The following is a 19580-nucleotide window of genomic DNA, read 5'->3' on the forward strand; positions in this document are numbered from 1 at the left end:
CCCCCCTCCTAATTGGCAAGTTGTGGTCGTTTGTCACGATCCGCCACTGCGGGCATCGATGTTACACATGTACGAGCGAAGTGTTTGTTTTACACTGTCACGGGCCATTGGCTCGCTATATTGAGACTGACGTGAGCCGAGCCGACTTTTAAAAAGGTTTGTTTTGCACTGCGCGTGCGGATGGCCGCTGGTTTTTTGGCCTGTGTGCGAAGAATCGCGGTGACGACTTGCGGCTATCGGCAGCGAACATAACCACCACCGACCACCCACCCTCTTTGTAACTTGACGGCGGCGACGTTAACATTTTTTTGGCACGGCTTTAATATCGAGCCACGTAATCAGGTTGTTTCAGACGCAACGTTGACTCCGCTAAGCCTTCTGCATTGTCGCGCTCGCGCGCGCGAGACTGCTTCGCAGTCGTCTTGCGACTAAAAAGCAGTCGAGGCGTTTGCGACAAAATATGAACGACTCTGATTCTCAACGCGGTCGCCGTGGTCGTTAACCATATTGCGCACGTAGTCGGCGGCCGGTGTAAATGCATAAACTGGATATACACCGATGCATTTGCAATATGTGTCTCGAGAATATATAATGCATACACACCACTTAATGTTTTATTGAGGCAAGATAAATAACTAAACAGGGATAGAGTGGTGGCACATCGGTTTGCGCACTGCACTATGAATCCGGCAAAACTTGAGTTTAATGCCCGACTGCTGGTCAACATTGGTGGCAAGTGATATCTGAACGAGTCTTGGGCCTGCCCTTTTGTTAATCTTCACTAACCAGCATGGTGAAGTATGGTCAAATAACCCCATGGCCGCTGAGGCATTGCGGGGGGAGGGGAGATATTAATCCAACAGTGGCTTGACAAAGCGCTATATATTGAAAATATTACTCTTGACATAAATAAACATTTAACACATTATCACCATGCACAGTTACGTTTCACGGGTCTTTGAAGCTGTTTTACAAATGTCTGCATACACAGCAATTGTGTTAACCAATAACGTTATTAATACATTTGTTCAAAGACCATTATCACTGGCTCTGCCAAGAGCCTTCAAATGAATGAGCGAATGAGGGATGTGGCAGAACATGTCAGAGTCTCTCTCTCTCTTTCTACATATATATATATCTCCTTCTCTATCTCCGTCTGTGCCAAAGGTGTGAGATGCATCACTAGGCCACATCAGCAGCGGGGTGACCCTTTCATCTCGACACAAGGCGCGTCCTTGCCTGGCGTTCGATGACTTATTGACACCCGGCGCCTGCGCGAATGGTAATCAGCCAATTAGCCGGGAATCGCCGCGCAGACGAGAGCCCAAATAATGAATGGGGTCTCGCTCCCAAAAAAAAAAATCGACATCAATTTTTTTTTACCCCCCCCCCCAATCTCTCCTCCTCCTCCTCACCCAACTCGTTAATGTCACGTGCAGCTTTATTGAAGGCTGTCAGAAGCATTCGCTTAAAGAATGAGAAATTGACAGAGGCCGGAGTAAGGTTTTTTTGTATGCTGCCTCTTCCCTGCCCTCAACCCCTTCTACTCCTCCTCCCCTGGCTTTGAAAAGCGGTGTGTAACATGCAATGGGGCTGAGATAAGCAGCACCAATTGCTATCATCGCTTCATTTGGCCCATCTTGATGAGTATAGATTAAAGCCCTCTGTTTGGTGGGCTCTTTCCCCCAGCCCCCTCCCTTGTCCCTTCTGTTTTAAACAGAGAGAGAGAAGCAGCGGAGAGCACGAGGGCTGGGACGACGGGAGTGTTTGGTGGTGGTGGTGCTGGTGTGTGTGTGTGGGGGGGGATAGCGTGCAAAAATTAAATTAGGTGTAGGCCACACCCACCGTTGGAGATGATAACCTTGCCTGCGGGGCTATTGATCGTGCGCGCAGCGGCGGGCGCTGGGCTGGGCTTCGGGGGTACAACATCGCATTGGAAGGCCGGTGTCTGAAGCATCGCAATTAGTCTCGGTAACCGATCGCACCATAGGTGACTCAGAGCGGCCCCCCCGTTCGCCTCGTGTCACCAGTCAAGAGTGCTGTTGATGGATTTTATTTTAGCTTGCACGGTGACCGAACTTGTGCTCAGATTTGTTCATTGTTCATGTACAGCTCTTTTTGTCAATCCACCGCTGGATGAGGGCCTCGCCCTGCAAATATAATGAATTGGGGTTTGTTGGAACGTACTTTGCAATGCTGGTCAGTGCCCGTTGGCGAAGGGGAGACTCTCGGGACCGGTTTAGGTGTAACTCGCCACTGATTTGAGCCTTGTCCGAGTATCGAACTTCAGTGGCCTGGTTTATAGTGCAGTGCGCAAACGACTGTGCCACCTGCTCCACTTGTCAGACGTTTAAGGAGTGGAAATCGATATCAGCAATGTGTGAACGAGGTTCTATCGAGGTGTGCACAAGACGTGCATATCTCAGGATTGTGATTATAGTTCTAGTACGGTGAAGTATGATCAAGCAACCCTCACAGCTGAAGGCCTTCATCCAGCAGTGGATCGCCAGAGCTGAACATTATTATTATCATCACCAAAAGATGTTGCCAAATTTCAGACCAAATTATATCACTTTGCTGTGTTCATGTCGCATCGCCGTGATCTCTAAATGCCCTTTGATATCACGAGTATCAATTTCATGCTTATTTAAAGCAATGCATGTTTCGCAGTTTGTCTTTAGTGTATATATTTTTTTCATAGGTATAACAATTCAAGAATCGCCACATGCTTCTGTTATTTATTGCAAATGTGCAATGTAGTAATAACTACATAATGTAGTTATTATGGATCTCGGCCTGCCCATACTTCACCACGCTGGTCAGTGCAGGTTGGGCCAAGGGGTTGGCGAGAACATGAGTGGCTCTGATATCGCTTGCCACTGATGAAAGGCGTTCCTGCGGTATTGAACAGGGCTCACCGGGTTCACGGCGCAGCACGCTTTCCACGGTACCATCTCCTTGCTCTGCGTTATTTAATACTGTCGTGTAAAAAATACGCGCGACACATTTTTCACAGACAAGAGATACTTTAATTAAATATTGTGTAAAATGCAACACTTTTTATACAGTCCAAATTTTTTTTGTTTTTTTTTAGGGAGAAGAAAAATGTACATTTAAAATAACATATTAATAACATTTTAAACGTATTTGACCATGTCCTAAATAGCGAATCGTTTACTAAAAAGTGATAGCATAGTGATGGTGCGGCGTGGGCTGAAATCTGTCCGTGTGCATTGTAATTCACAGGCCTCCAATGTCCAGTTTGTCTTGGGGCTGCTGGACATCAAAATGTACAGCCAGAACTCTGGACAACTGGGTGCTTAATAAACACGGCACTTAAAAAGTGTAACATCTAAAAGAAAGATACAAAAATTACATTTTGGCGCAAAGAAATGTAACACCAACAAAAACAATGCCAACGTGAAGACAATGCATTTTGATTGGATTTTAAAGACCCCTTTTCTAATCGCGCCAATGTTCATTGTGACCGTTGGTATTTCATCGCGTGTGTCGGGTAATAGAAGAAGAAAAAAAACGTTGCATTAAACGTGGATTCTGGTTGGCATTCGTATCCAAATATGGAAAGGGACAGCGTATACGTGGCAATACACCCTCTTTGCCAAAAAGAAACAAAACATGCATTCAAATAATGTCTCAAATTATCAGACAATATATTAATGTGCTGAACTGTATTACTATTCTCATCATTATCGTCGTCGTTATTTTTTTTTATTGCACTGCAGAGAAAATGAAACAAGTTAAGCTAAGTGTTGGGGGATGTCTAGATTTTTGAATTTTTAAATAAAACACAAGGAATAATTTGATTACATTGGTATATCACATGAATTTACAAAATTCTCATCTTAACACACGGATATTAATAGTTAAGTTGCACGATTGATTGAAAATAAAAATCAAAAGGCACATTTTATTAAAAGCACACGCTGTCCCTTTGAAGACGTAAAAAAAACTTCAATGCGCCACTGATCTTATGAATTTGTTCATTATTCATATTTAATGGCAGCCTCAAACCTTGATCAAACACTTTCACAACAAATCATTAAACATAAAAAAAATACAAAAATAAACATTGACTTTTGTACGCACGGGCATATCTGTGCAAGTCGCGTTGGCTACAAGTTCACGGATATGGCAAAAATGAATTACACTCACAGAAATCTATACAGGCGGGGAACACCCGTGAAATCATTTAAAAATGGTTCATGCGATTTTTTTTGTTTATATCCTCGCAAAAGTTTTTTTTCATTTTTTTGCGTTTTTTTGTGTGTGCGTGTGTTCGTTTTCTTAATTACACCGCTACATCTTGTCTAAAGTAAGCGATAAACGTGTGCTACAAAAATGAACAAACATCACAGTTTGCGCTGACCACTGAGAGATAAATACATTATGTATAAAGGTTATTTTACAAAAAAAATGTGACTCGTGCTGTTAAGAGGAAACTGGCAAAGGGAAATTATTTTTAACGATTATTAAGACTTTCTTTCTGAGCTCCCTGTCCAAAAAGTGAGAACGCAAAGAGCACAATTGTTTTTTTTTCCGTTTAACGCGGCATAACAGTATATTTTAAGACATCGAAGTATAAATATTGAGCTACCACTTTTTTTTTGTCGAAAATCACCAAACTACGAAGCTATGGTCAAAAGCACACTACAAAAAGAAAATTAACAGGGGTGCGGGGGGAGACGAGGAGGGGTTAGAGAGAGAGAGAGGGCGAGGGGAGAAAGTGAAGATTACTAGTACCAGGTCAAATACTTGACAAAACCTACGCCAAAGAGCCAAAGGTTATCACTACTGTACAGAGCTTGCAAGAACAAGGTTGTTGAGTATTTCATTTCAAAGGAAGCTCTAAAGTAATAATCGAATTTCTTTTACACGGCGAAAGTGTTATTGTCACTTATTTTCTCTTGTTTAAACTTTTTTTAAACCGATTTTTTTTCCAAGCACTGTGCTTTTGAAGGCAACACACACGTGCACGCACGCACACACACGCGCGCGTGCGCGTACACACATACACACGTTTATATAGCATTCACAATTTCTATTCTTTTTTTTTCTTCAAAGATTTTTTTTTTTACTATAATACAGATAGTGATTATTAGAAGATTCCCAAGCCCATTTGTTTTTACACCTTTGCCAACGTTTTGTTCAGGTCTCAAGTGTTGCTTGCGTACAAGCCACATGCTTTGAAACTCACGACGCATCTGACTGTACAAATGTTGAAGCGTCACACGGCATTGTTGTCGTCATTTCCGATTTTGCAAACATCACCCAAGAAAGTTACGAATATTCCACGAAATGTGTTCTTTTTTGTATCTGCATTCTGGACCGTGACGAAAATGATCGCCTAATTACATTCTCCAAAACAAACGTTCCACATTTGTCAAATTGTTTTTAGCGAACATTGTTCGTATTGAAAAGGGGGTTTTCCAGCGGCATTTTTACATGCTACAATATTAATGTTGCTGAGATATGCCACCAAACATAGAAAACAGACAAGCTAACATTGATGATGTTTACACCCTGACGCAGTACTCTATGTAAAATACATTTTACGGTACAGAAGTGTTGAGTGAAGCTGTTACATTGTTGTCAAACTATGGCCCTTCTTACGAGCGGATTCAAAAGTTCTCCCCCCATCGTCCCGGCCGTGATCTTTTACCAAAGCGTGGCTTGTGGGCAAACGACATCGTAAACCGAATTTTCCCCGCTTTAAAAAAAGAACAAAATGAAAAAGATGTTCTCCATTTCTTTCGTTCGCTTAAAACCAAACGCATCATCTTTACAAACGCTAAACACACACCAAAATGTGAATTTGTAGAATAAAACATCCGTTCACATTTTTTTTTCTCTCTCTCTCTCCCCTTCATATCATTTTCCTGATCTATATACTGTATTCATAAAACGTCAGACTACGATCTAGGACGAAACTTTGTACCTCGACAGTGCACAAGGAAACGAGAGGACTACTGCCTGTGGTTTATATCGTCGTCGTCGATGTCAGGGGGCTTGCATTTTTGTTCGCTTGCGTTTTTTTTTACATTTTTATATTTCATTACACATCATCATTTCGTAACTTCGACAGACATTTAGAAGTTTCCCTTCATTCACGTGGTCATCTTTAGAGTTCACACAAGGCCTTGCGGGATTTTTTTTCCTCGCGTGAACTATGCTTATTTCTTCCGGTTTGTTGTTGTTGATGTTGTTTGTTTCACCAATGTCACACCGCCCAAGCGCTTTTGTTTGTGTTCGGGGCGGGCGATCGTCGACTTGCAAGTTCCTTAAGAAGTGTTGGGGGGGGGGGGGGCACGGGGGGTGCATGGGACTAGGGGGAGGGGCGGGGCAGGGGAGGCGTGGTGTGGCAGTGGCAAGTGGAGGGGGGGTTACGTTTTACCCAATATTGGACAGGAATGGATAGCAAGCGCTGCTGTAGAGCTGGGTGATGTGGCGTGCCCGGAGGAAGGTGGAAGGCAAGTGGTTGTCTTTTCGTTCACATTGGTGGGACGACCAAGCCGGACATGGCTGAGGGAGAAATGTGAAGCGGAAGCAGACGGGTATGGAAGACAAAGGGGGCGGGAGGGGGGGGGGAGAGGAAAGAAATTGAAACACACGGTTAGCATGATGCACACATTCACCGGGAGTATTTTTTTTTGCAACCAAAAATGTACAACATTAACATTGTTAGTCGATTTATTACGAAGGAAAAAAAGTGTCATTATTGAACGTGATTGTCATTTGCTCCGTAGTTTACATGATGGCATGTGAGTGCATGCAGTGCGGACGGGTTTATTTCTCTGTTGTTGTGTTTGCGGTGGTGTTCACTTTGTCTGGGCTGTTGAAAAAGAACAACGAGTTATCCTTCCCTGGCCTAACCGGTCAGTCATGGCGTGAAATCTCCCGATGTTTATTGGAATTTGGAAATTAACTGTGGCCGTGTCTTCGTATAAGGGCTTTCATCCGCTGAGTGTTTGGGAGATTTGAAATTAGCACTTGGCCCATAAAAACAACTTAGTGACATCGGCTCGAGCTGACCGCCAAATAAAATAGTGCAAAGACGTTCAAATGAAGCCCTGCGAGTGAAAGGTGATGGAAATTATCATGCCCAAAATAGATTACAGGTAAATAAAAAAACTCAATCATATAATCACAGAATTATATGATCCCTCAAAGTTGGGAGGTGAATTTATTACAAAATAATTAATAATATTACAAATGGACTCAAGCGTTATGGCACACGTATAAACACAATTCATTAAACTCATCAACTAATCTAGCAATGTGAACAGAACTTGGAAATATTTTGTGGGTGAGAGTTGCAAGGAAGAAGAGGAGATGGGACAGGGAAATGCAGTGATTTTAAAATATATATATATATTTGGAGAAAACAAAATAAAACACAACAACAGTGAAATGATGTGTATGGATGGAATAAAAAAAACGTGCTAAGTCTGTGATGCATTGGAATACCCACCTAAAACCGAATCTTTAAACTGTGCAACAAGACCATGTCCAAAATTCCCTGCGTGATAGAGTATAGACAGTGCCTTTAAACATTCATCGATTGTAACATGCCCGAAGGCATTGCGAAGCTGTAGTCGGTTTCTAATTTTGTTGCGATGGAGGCAGCGCGTAGCTAATAGATCATAATCTTGTTAGCGCAGTGCCAAGTCCATTACGCACCATTTACACAGAACAAATTCCAAAACGTCTTACTTATGTCTACTGGTTTCATGTTTCTTAAAAAAAGTAACAAAAATAATAAATAAATGAAATCAAATGAGGGGTGGGAGGGGGGGGATGCTTTTAAAATTGAGTTTAATGCAAAGAGGAAATTTGCTGGCTATTAGCCTGATGCTTGCGGGGTTTTAACCCAGCGTATAGTTTTGTATTACAGGAAATTGGAAAAGCCTGTAAGTTTACTCAGAAACAAAACTTCTCATTCTCTCATTAAATCCAGGAAAATCTGCGTTAACAACCAGCAAACGGCACAAGACAGGCAGTGTTTCCTTTACGACGCGAGGATAAGGAAATTTGTAAATTGCGGTTAGGGTGACCGATTTCGCATTATTGAGCCGCGCTGTTTAACATTTAAGCACGCGAAGAGCGTCACGGCATGGCGAACGCATAGCGACACCCGGGGTCCATTGGCCGACGCGTCAGGGCGAGACATGGGCTGATGTTAGCGACACGGCGACGTTGAAAGGGAACGATGGTCATGCGTGCATCCATTGTCCCAACAGCCGACGGATGGCCCCCCCCATCAGCGCAGGCAAAACAACAGCGGGCGGCGTCAGGAGCAGGTGCTGGATTAGTGCAGCCACTATTGCTGGCGCGCGTGCGTGCGCGCGTGCGTGCGTGCGCGTGCGTAGCGCAGCCCCCCCCCCCCCCCACGTTGCTGGCGGCTCTCACTCAGCAGCGCGTGCGTCGGGTGCGCGCGCGACGAGCGCGTGCCGGTGACGTCACAGGGGGTGGGGGGGGGTGCGCGCTAATTAAGGCAAAGCACCTCCGTAAGGCGAGATGATGGGGGGGGCTGGGGGGCGTGGGGGAGGGCGGGGGGGAGGGGCTCGACCGTGGCGTGATTACCGGGGCTACGCCCGCGACCCCAAAGGCACGGCCAGAGGTCATTGCGAACGTGGGACTTTCATTGGCAACTGCGGAGCCGGTTTTTTGTTTTTGCAGTTCATGTTTCCCCCACCCCCGCCTCCCCCCCCCCCCTATATTGTCTAAAATTAACTTACAAACTAATTTTTTTTGTAATTTTCGCACTCTCTTTGGTCGATGGCATTCAATTGCATCTGTTTTTATTCTCGTTGTGAGAATTGGGTTTGTTTTCCCAGTCTGATCAAAGCCGCCCTTTTGCATTTACAGTACATTGCATATGCGTGAGTGCGTGCAATACGGAATCTAGACATTTAGAATTAGCGCTGTTTGTGTGTGGTTTTGTGTTTTTATTTCTTATTTTGCGGTCAGGGTGGGATGTGCACGTTCTCAAATTAGCCCCATTGAGGGGACAAACGAGGAGGAGTAGGGTCGGGGTGGGGGGGGAGGGCCAGGCAGGCACATCGGGCCGGAGAATTGTTCACGGAATAAAACCTGCAACGCCACAAAGCCACGGGTGATACGGGGGTGGGAGGGAGGGAGGAGGAGGAGGGCATGAAAAAAAAAACCGCTTTGCAGTGCAAGACCCAGGCGCGTGACTTTCGCGGAAAGAAACTAAAGAAGAACAACAACAGAAAGTATGACATTTGTGGCGTTGCAAGTTGCTCGGCATTGAGTCTCTCTAAACGTTCGCCCTCACCTTGGAGGGCATTGCCGGTAGCGCTGGTGCAGTTAGGCGGGGGTGATGCCTGCGGGCGAACCACTGGGGCGAAGGCGCTCTTCTGTTTGACTGCGGAAATCATGTGGGCGGGGGAGAATGAGAAAACGCCCCCGGCCCCGCTACAGTTGGAAGGGAGGGTGATGGAGGGAGGAGCAGCCACGGGGGGGCTTGACGGCATGACTGGTTGGGAGACAGAGGGAAAGAGAGAGAGGCGTCCGTTAGATCGAGCCTTGTGCCCCCCTCTCGTAACGAGACACGTCACCCGACGTGGCTTCGTTTGTGCACTTTTTACTGCGTCGTTAAGTAATCCCGTTTGGTTGTTTTAGTTTATTTACGTTTTGTTGTCCTGGTTTTTTTTTGTAATTTGTTTTTGTTATCGTTTGTTTTGTTTTTTGTTTTCCCCCTTTTTGTCTTGTTTTTTTGTTGTGCTGCGTTAAGATGCCGACGCTTTCCACGCCTGCTTTTGCCGATTTTTGTTTTGTTTAGGCTTTGTTTGGGTTTTTTGTTTGTTTGTTAAACGCTGATTGACACAATCATGCCGTACTTTCCTCTGGTGACTAATGAATCAGTGGCCACTCCAATGCATCAGAATAAATGATGTCCTACGCTGCGGTGAAATGAACGTAACACTGGAAATTATGGAGAAGCAAAACTTGTTAATACGTAAACCAAAGTAAACACGTAAAAAAAATGAAACGAAGGACAAAATGGTATGCAGTACTGGGCCAGGTCATGGCACCGTATATGCGAATAACATTTCGTACTTTATTAAAAGTGAACACATGGTTACTTTTGAATCATGCATCATCTGCGGCGTGCAAAAAAAAAGCAAACGTAACCGATGCCAGATTTCGCGTGAAAATTCTGGCACCGCATTTACAGATGCATGATGGATTGCATTTGCTTGAGTCATCACCCTTCCTCGATTTACAATGAAAAAAAAAATCTACGCGAGCCTCATTAACATTTTGCGTTTTGCCCGGCGAGGACTTAGCCATTATTAGGCACATGGTAATTTATTGGCTCGCCCACTGGGAGCTATTGAACAATTTTGCGCATTGTACGAGAGCCAGCCCCAAAGTAGTCAATGGACGCAACGAAAAAAATGGATAAGTCCACAGAGGGTGCTTTGCGCGGCAGGCATGGTGAGAGTGACGCGCTGTGAAACTAGGTTAATTTGACGGTCTGAACGTGCGCGCCCATCTGGGGCGGGAGATCTGCACAGTGCCACGGGCAGACCTGGCACGGACGGTCCGTGCGGGGAGGGCCAACGCCCCTGCATTGGCATGAGCCGAGCTTACAAATGAGCTGTCAGGGGTCGGGAGTGCATTACGCCTGACGCTCCCCGCGAGATGGGACAGGCTTACACAGGCTGCCAGACAAGACGCTTAAAGGGCCTTTTGCGGCTGACTCAAGATTTGCAAATGAACTGTCGAGGAACGGCAACGTTTGTTTTTTTCTCTCTCTCTTTCTTGACTTCCCTTTCCCTGAGTGTCAGTGTGGAGACACAAACAGGCGTTCAAACAGCCCGACACAGGCAAAAGAGGACGCCAATGCCTCGGGGCTATGCTTTTAGAGCATAAGGGGACAGATTCCGAACACATGCAACACACATGAATTACCAATTAGTTGGGTTTATGAGTCATTTAGGAGCATTAGTAATTCATGAATCGGGGCATGGTTTGTAAACAGTTTGACAGCAACCTTGTTGACATACAGGCTGCATGGAACTCTAGTAATTATCTGCTTCAATGTTTTAATGCAAGCATACAATACATACTTTTGATAAAAAATAAAAATAAACACATTTCGTGGGTGTAGATTATAAAGCCCTTAAAAAAAGACCGGTTTTTTTCATCTTTCTTTCTTCCGGTGGCTACTTACGCTGCGCCTAAACTGCACGATCTCATCGCACAAGCAGCTGCTGGATGCTCTAACACAGCGGGACTGTGAGCGTAAATGTTGACAAATGTAGGGTTAATGCATAAATAAAACAAATACGCCCAATTAGCGAGCTGCGCTCATGAAATGTGTTGCGTCGCCACGCGTGTGCGAAACAGCACGTGTGCTCTGCGTGCGCGTGCACGTGCGCGTGAACGAGTGGCAGACGCCACCCCTGGCGTCAATCCGTGCAGAAAATGCACATTGTTAGCGGGAACTCCGGTTCTGAGTAATGACTCATCATAAACATCGATCGCCGAGAAACATGCATTATTCAGTACTCGTGAACACTTATTAGGCTCCCTTGCAACAAAAAAAAACCCCTTCCCGCGTGTTTCCAAAAAAAACCTACAGGATCCTATAAGAATTTCAAATTACTGAAGGTGCTAAGGGTTCCTAGTGAGGTTTATTTTATTTTTTCGTACGATACTACGGGGATTTAGTTATACATATTTGAAAGCATTAGGGAAGTTGAGTAGCAGTAATAAAGGTGGCAGCGTCTCTTGCAAGACACGCGACGGCGCGCGTCTGTTCCTCCAGCAACAGAGGCGATGCCGCGCACATTTCTAACGCGGCAAACCAGAAACCGCAACAACAACAACAACAAAAAGAAGAGACAGGACCCTCAATCTGCTCGCCATGATGAAATCTCAACAACCAACAGCGGAGGTGTCTTCTCGGTGCGGTCCCACTGGAACGTGCGGTGCGCGTGCGAGTGCTGCGGTTAACACTTGCCCCAACAGTCTCTGCTGCTGGAGGGGTCCGGGGAGACAGCGAATCTTTGTCTGTGTGCTCACGCGTATGTGTGTGTGTGTGTGAGTATCCCCTAGGTCGACTCGGCCTTAAAACGAGCACCTCGTGCAGCGTGTTAACATCATGACTCGGTAGGGAGCAGCAAGGGTGGCCGTCGGCTCAGCCCCCCACCCCGCGCCGTGCCGGTCTTCGCAGGCGCTCGCTAACAGAAACTCGCCACGACGTCACAATCCACACGAGGGGGGGGGGCGTCTCTGTTGTCTTCAATGCGCGTCACTCACTGGCATAGGGCGAGCTGGCGGAGGAGCCGTTGAGGAAGCCGGGCGAGCCTGGCACTCCCAGGTTGCCCATGCCCGCGTTGCCGTAGCCGTTCATGCTGTTGGACACGGTGTTGTAGTTGGACTGCTGCGGCGTGGAGCTTGGCACGTAGCCACGCGGGGACACACTGCTCGTGTTGCGGCTGTAACCTGCAAACGGCAGCGAGGTGGTGCGGGTGTTCCGTTATTTGTTTGGTTATCGATCGATTAATCGATCGGTTGGATTAATTGTTGCTGTTTATGTGTATCGGCAAGTTTTTGTTTGCTTTAGTTCAGCAACGGTGGGTGTTGCGGTCACGTGGGTGCGTGCATGCGTGCGTGCGTGTCTTTGTGTTGGCACAGTATTGGGGAGGGGGGGGGCACAGGTGGTGCATCTGCCAGTCGTCTCGGTCAGTCAACCCATGGCACCTGGGTCTGTCCCATGACACTTCACGTGGCCTTAAATACACATAGCCTGGCACAAACGCCGTGGTGACGTCACCGCCACTACTTAGCAAATGGCGGTTGTTGTTATTGTTGTTTTTGTTATGTGTTTGTGTGCATGTGAGCGTGCCTGAGTACGCGTGGGACACACACGCGTGCGGTTATGTGGTTGTTTATTTATTTGAGTGATTGAATCATTCCCTTGTGATTTCAGGAAAGTTTGTTTTTCAGTTAAGCCCTACTTGGGATTATTTTTTGTTTTGCCAATGTATACAGATTTTCGTTTCATTTGGGAGGAAACTGAAGCACCCAAAGTAAAAATGTATGCTACGTTTAAGCGTCGAAGAGTGGCATAGAAAGAAGGACATTCATATTCCATTGCAGAGAGAGAGGGCATGATCCCACTTGCTGTATTGTCTCCTGCAGGCACCGCTGCCCGCAATCGGGTATCGAATGCTAATGACGGCTTAAACCGTTCGTGGTCCACCAACTCCACCTCGGAAGCCATCTGATGTCAGATTGACATCGCCAATTCGTGCGGCCGTTTGAAATGCTCCGATGAATTAGTGACGGATTCAGCTATTTTGCCGGGGACATGTTGGAATGACAGACCACTTGCTGAACGTTGCGGAGGATTACTTGGGACCGGCATGGATGGTCACACCGTTGTAGCGGCGGGGACGTGATCTCTCCCAGTGTAACAAGCAAAGATAAACGTGTCTCTGCGGAATAGCAAATAGACAGAACCCGTGGCCACAGTTGGCATGCTGAATGACTTGCCACTAGCTTAAGAATAAAACATTACTCACGGAAATCGATAATTATGGATTGTGTTATGCTAGAAAAATGCAGACGCCGTGCTTGAAGGTTAACATTGTCTCTGACGCATACAGCAAGAAGCCCTTATATGCTGTAAACATCTTCTTGGTTCTTTCGGTAAAGTCACTGACGTGACTGACGTGACTTTACCGAAGGAAACAAGAAGATGAATCCCTGCAGTCACGAAAGCTTTAAATCGAAATGCTGTAAACATTTCGAACTTCTGAATGGCCGCTTTAAGAAAGATCAATTAAAATGTAATACTTTCGAGCTATTTATCAATCCACTGCTGGATGAAGGCCACCTCGTGCTGCTGTATCAGCATTGGGGGTTGTTCCGTCTATAGTTCTCCATGCCGGGCAGTGCGGGTCGCGTCCGTGAAGTGACGGGCCGTGAATCGGTGTGGATATCACTGGACTGCTAGTGCTGTGGTGTGCTAACCACTGATGGTCACCACCCCCCTCTTCCCTGCATTTGTATCGCACCAGCGATAGAGATATTACAAATGCACTCGTTGAATTTGTTTTACGATACTGGGGGTCAGTTGCCCTAGCGAGGATTTCAACCATTGCATGGAAGGTTGGGGGCATGACCAGTGGTTGCGATTGCAGAGTGAACGCTAATATTCTGGCCAACTCTTTTTTTTTTGCCTTGTTCTTGGCCTTGCGGAGCACTAAGGGACTTTGCCTGGAATACCAAGTCACAGATCAGAGGCGCGGCGGAGGTGGCTTAGGTTTAATTTTTGGGGGGGGGGGGGGAGGAAATGACAGGGGCGTAAGAGAAAATGTGACCCCGTGGTTCAGGAGGTGACAATTGATGGGATTACAGAGTGAAATCTCCACATTGCGATTCACGATTCAGCCTTCAGTTCAGCGCACGGGAATTTTTTTTTCTTCCAGATCTTTCATCCACGATTGAATGTTCCCTCCAACCCGTACGCGGCCACCCACTACTCCCCCGCCCCCCCCCACCGCCCATCCCCTTTCCAAAGTTCTGCTGATGCATTTTATCAGCGCCTCCAAGACGCCGAATTTCATTTGAGAAACGACAATTGGAAACTTGCACGGACAATCCGCCTTGTACACGGACTAAACGCCTGCTTGTCATGTAATGCACTCCGTCCCGTCTTTGAAACTTGACTCGGTGCCATCAGCAGACAACAAGCCGTGACAGACATCGCAAGGCATCACTGCCTTCCAGTTTTTCATTTTTCTTTAAAGCAGGTTTTTTTTCCTACTATTTCACATACGGTAAATGTTTATTTTTTTATTTGAAATCTGCTATTGATTTAAGCGGTGTGTGTGAGTTAAGGATTTACATATGTTGTGCAATGAGCCATGTGTTTCCTTAAAGACTATTACACAGTGCAGAAACAGATTGTTTAATGCAACTGATACATCTGAATCTTACCGATTGGAGAAATGGCATTTTTTTTGTTCAGCCCAAAACATCACTTGAGGATAATTCATTCGGTACAATACTTAACTTTCATGCCCTCGCGCCAATCGCAAGCATAGTAAAGCTTTGATGGAATTATTAAGGAAACTACGTCCCATTAGAATAAAAAAACCACCCACCAGCGAAGTAATCCACCTGCATGAGTACATGCCAACATGTTGCATGGCCATGTTTACAAATGAACACCCAACCCGAGCTAGCCACCCCACTCCTCATTCCTCCTCAACGCATCCCAGTACCACCTACACCCCCCCCTCACCACCCCCCCCTTACCCCCCGCCCCCACCACCAACCCCCCCCCCCTACCCCCCGCCCCCACCTTCCCTGTCCTCGTTTCCAAAAATCTCCCACAACCCCCAGTCCACGCACGTGCGTTTGCCCCAATCTAAATCCCATTTTCCCCAGCACTATTGCTCCGGCCCTGTGCGCATAATGTGGCCGCTGCCGCTAGGTTTGGGAGATGCGAGCTAGACAATCATCGCGACCTTTGCAGCCAGCACGATTTCAATCTGCTGTGCGAAGGGCCACAGATGAGCGCTGGCCAGCCGCTCATTTCCTCTTTATTAGGTTTAGAGCGGTGCTGCTGCTGTTTTTTTTTCTCTAGAACGAAGAGGGCGGTGGGCTGGAGGTACGGTGAGGTTTGTCGGGCCAGCGGTGATGTCGGGGAGTGATAGAGGTGGCTCTGGGTGGTGGTAGTTGGTGGTGGTGACGGTGGGCGGGCATCGGGGAAGGAAGCGTGAATCACGTGTTGTCGACACGGACGCCACGATGAAGCCAGGTGAAATTCGACTTGTGAAAAGTTTCATTTCACGTCCGCGCAAAAGACGCTTGTGCGTGCGGCGCCTGGGAAGGATGGAGGGGAGGGAGGGGAGGGACGGGAGGGAGGGAGACACAAGCTGGTCGCAGCCAACGTGTCTTCTCACTCTTGTCGGCCGCGGAATGGGGAACGCTCTGAGCGTGGCCGAAATGCAAGCCCAAACATTGTGGAGTGTCTGGCAATACGCTCCAATCAAAGTAAACGGCGATGGACAGCGCCGCGGAATGGCTCGCTCGCATGCACGTGCACTCACGCTCGCACTTAACATTCTCATCACCGGCACGCGCACGCGCGCACAGACAAATCCTGAGCCACGAGTGCATAATTTGTACGTGCCGGCGCGCTCCGGACGTGCTCGCAATGGTATTTCCAGCATTTCAGGAATAAAGGGGAGCCTGGGGTGCCTCGGCTATTACCCGTAATGCATAAATGCAATGCTACCATTCAGGGCCCCCTTAGATTCAATTCGTGACCTTGGCTCAGTGTTGTCAGACACATGTCTACAGGTGTTGATTATTAACCCGTGCACCCACGATCATCGAAGCCCGGGGATGGAATTAAATGGTGACAGCGGCAGCCTTGTATTTGTTTCATCCATCAAAAAAAAATGCCCACAACCCGCAGCCGCAATGTCAGTGGTTTCACTCCCTGGCACTGCCTTTAAACGATGGCTGCAACATGTATCCCCCAAATAATGTCAACTGCTTGCGATAATCATGAATCCAGTGACTTTGACGAGTGAAAGAATGACATTGACCTAAACGTTGGCCAACAGTTATTGCGAAAAGGGAAGAAAAAAAAAACCCGAATATAATGTTCTAATTCTCCAAATGTCTCATCATCACAGCAATGTCATTTGAAACCTCTCCTGTCAGTTCCAGGTGGTGGGTGGGTGGGGGGGTTTGTCGACAAATGCGAGTGGCGCAGTTGCGTGAGAGAGTGTGAGAGTGTGTGCCCAATGAGGTTTGGTCGTGTCCGGTGGTGGGGAATCGTATTGAGCACTCATGTGCCAGTACATACAGGGGTACCGACCGGGGGCGTGGCTCAGCATGGCCTGCTCCACGGACTGGCCAGGCTCCGAAACGCTCACGGCCAGTTGCCCGCCAAACGAGTTGACACCCATCATGGCGTGGTGGGCCGGCGAGTTCCCCAGAGCCGGCAGTTGGTTCTGGTGGCGGGGCATGCTGTACAGAGCTTCGGCGATGTCGGCGGCTCTCTTCAGAATGATTTCCTAAAGTGCGACGGCGCACGCACGCACGTCGCACACGCGCATGGGCGCACACGCACACACGCACGGACGTCGCACACGCACATGGACGCGTGCATGGACACGCACGCACACACACGCACACACGCACGCACACACACACACGCGCACGCACGCATAGACACGCGCGCACGGACGCACGCACGCACGTGCGCACGCACGCATGGACGCATGCACGAACAAAGACACAGACACACACCAGAAAAGTAACAATTGTTAATGAAGCATTGTCTTGTTATAGCTGCAGTGCAAAATCTAAATGACATTCAAACAATGTATATACAGTATATATGTGAGTTGTAACTTTCTATTTTTTTATAAAGCAATCCTCACATCATTCGGCGACAACTACACACAATGGCAACAGGCTTGATCTTAAAAAAAACAAGTAAGTTGTTATTACTCAGTGTATGTGGATATCCACAGGAGATGTTTTTCAATTCCCCTATTTGAGTGATTTTTTTAACACACAAAGGTGCAAACATTTTCACACAAATGCTTCGAGAGCCTTATCGTCAAGTTGTGCTTTCATTGAAAGTAAGTGGTTTGGAGTGGGTATTTGTGAATGTTTAGGCAATTCATAATCACATATTTATAATGTACAGGTCTGTAGTTTTTTTTTTGCCTTTGAGTAATTTAAAACCTGACATAAGGAACCCAAAAAAAACCACAATCAAGCGAAGAAAGCAGATTCGTGTAATTCTCTCCCTTATTGAAAACAAACGTTTCACTTTCCATGGAGCACGTTTACAAAAAAATCAACAAAATGAAATGAAGCACGGGAGGATAAGCAATAGATATAACGCAAAATAAAATCGGCTGAATCACAGCACGATCATTACAGACGCAGTGTAGAATTAAAGCCTGCGTACAGTTATGTGTTTAAAAATAGGCGCTTTATTAATTGCATGGGCAGCAATTACCTGGTTGTAATGAGGCAGGCCGTACAAAGCCTCCACTAAATCTGCCGCGCGCTTCAAGATCACCTCCTGCCAGACAAGAAAGCAGGGGCATGGGTAGTACTGCAAGCTACCGCACTCTCTAGCATTGCATAGCCACTCCTGGCTGATGGCTACAACATTGCTCTTCGAGCCAGTACATGTGCTGGCGTGTGTCCTCAGCACTTACTTATAAGAGGTCCTATGACAGAGTGTCTGTATCCTATCAGAAATAAAAAGGAGTGGCGGGGGAAAGTAGCAGGAAGTATCCCCGCTAAACAATATGTGAAACAAAAAATTGCCTGCGCTGTGTTTTTCGGCTATTCGCTTTATATATATATTTTTAAAATTGACACTTTATATGTGTGCGTGTGTGTGTGTGTATGTGGATGTAATTTTTAAAACAGAATATGCACCGCTACCTTCGAGGCAATTTCCGATTATGTGTCTATGTCTTGTTCACAACATCAGCGGACTTTTATTTGAACAAAGTTCACGTTTCTCTTGAAAATTGCACGAACATTGCCACGAAATAATTTAGCAATGCTCGATGTGTTTTGTGGTTGTACCCGTGTGTGTTGTTTGGCATGATGTCGGACGTTTTGCTCCAGGTGCTAGGAGCTTCTTCAGGACTTGAAGAAGCTCCTGGCACGCGGAGCAAACTAAGACATTATGCCGCGCGACACGCGGTTATGACCTAAAAACACAACCTACGATGCTTAGTTATTCGTGCAGTGAAAAAAAAAACCAGAAAAAAATCACAGCATTTGCTAAGGCCATGTACGCCCACTCTGGTGTGTGCGGCAGGGAGTGCAGCGTGTGGCACCATTAGACGGAGCGTGACCACGATTAGCGCTGCCCACTCAGCCGTGCGACAGGGGTGGGAGGGAAAGGCCCCAATTCAATTAACCCACCCGGGTGAAGACGCACTGGCAGGCGAGTCACAACGCGCTTTGCGCATTGGCAGCTGCGGCCGGGGCTCGGGATTGCAGTGGCAAGGCTGCTGGCTCTTGCTGGTGCCGCGATAAAGTTTGCGCGCGCATCCTCTGACACGTGCGTATGCATGGACCGTGCATGCACGGCTCATATGAGTATCTTTACAAAGACATTGACTTCGTTGTAAAAAATATGTAGGAGTAGTAGTAATAATACAATAGCAAATACTTTTTGGAATATGAATCATGTTTAAGCCAGTTTGTGTGTATCGATATATAAGCACATTAATAAGTCGTATTAAACAAATGATGACATTAAATCAATTATATACACTTTTTATTCACTGATGGATGAAGGCTTGACCACGCTGGTCAATGTGGGTTGGTGAAAAGACAAGCTCAGATGTTACTCGCCACTGATGTTCGCTTTGTTCACAGCACATTGCGTTATCCCCCGTGCCACCACTTCCCCACATGGACAAACATGCGGACAGAATTTGGTCTTTCACGATTTGGAAGCACGTGCAGATAGGAATAAAACAAACGAGTCGGACTATGAGCGTGGACTTCCATCT

General features: G+C 46.7%; 1 protein-coding gene across 14 annotated transcripts in view; it reads right to left on the reverse strand.

Moving 5' to 3' along the window:
* Positions 1 to 4103: 4103 nt before the first annotated feature.
* Positions 4104 to 19580, reverse strand: part of LOC133345542 (transcription factor COE3) — a 147730-nt gene continuing 132253 nt past the window's right edge. For 2 of the 14 annotated variants that reach the window (XM_061556403.1, XM_061556404.1), the window contains exons 12-17: positions 18056 to 18121; positions 16886 to 17096; positions 12313 to 12498; positions 9317 to 9517; positions 7490 to 7537; positions 4104 to 6540 (exon numbers count right to left, since the gene is read on the reverse strand). In XM_061556403.1, coding sequence (XP_061412387.1) covers positions 6509 to 6540; positions 7490 to 7537; positions 9317 to 9517; positions 12313 to 12498; positions 16886 to 17096; positions 18056 to 18121 — 744 coding nt within the window. In that variant the 3' untranslated portion in view covers positions 4104 to 6508. The remainder of the gene's footprint in view (positions 6541 to 7489; positions 7538 to 9316; positions 9518 to 12312; positions 12499 to 16885; positions 17097 to 18055; positions 18122 to 19580) is intronic. The other 12 variants (XM_061556405.1, XM_061556406.1, XM_061556410.1 and 9 more) reach the window with 8 other exon arrangements.

The sequence above is a fragment of the Lethenteron reissneri genome, chromosome 22, assembly GCF_015708825.2.
Source record: "Lethenteron reissneri isolate LAM-NWPU_2019-01 chromosome 22, ASM1570882v1, whole genome shotgun sequence".
Taxonomy (NCBI): Eukaryota; Metazoa; Chordata; class Hyperoartia; order Petromyzontiformes; family Petromyzontidae; genus Lethenteron; species Lethenteron reissneri.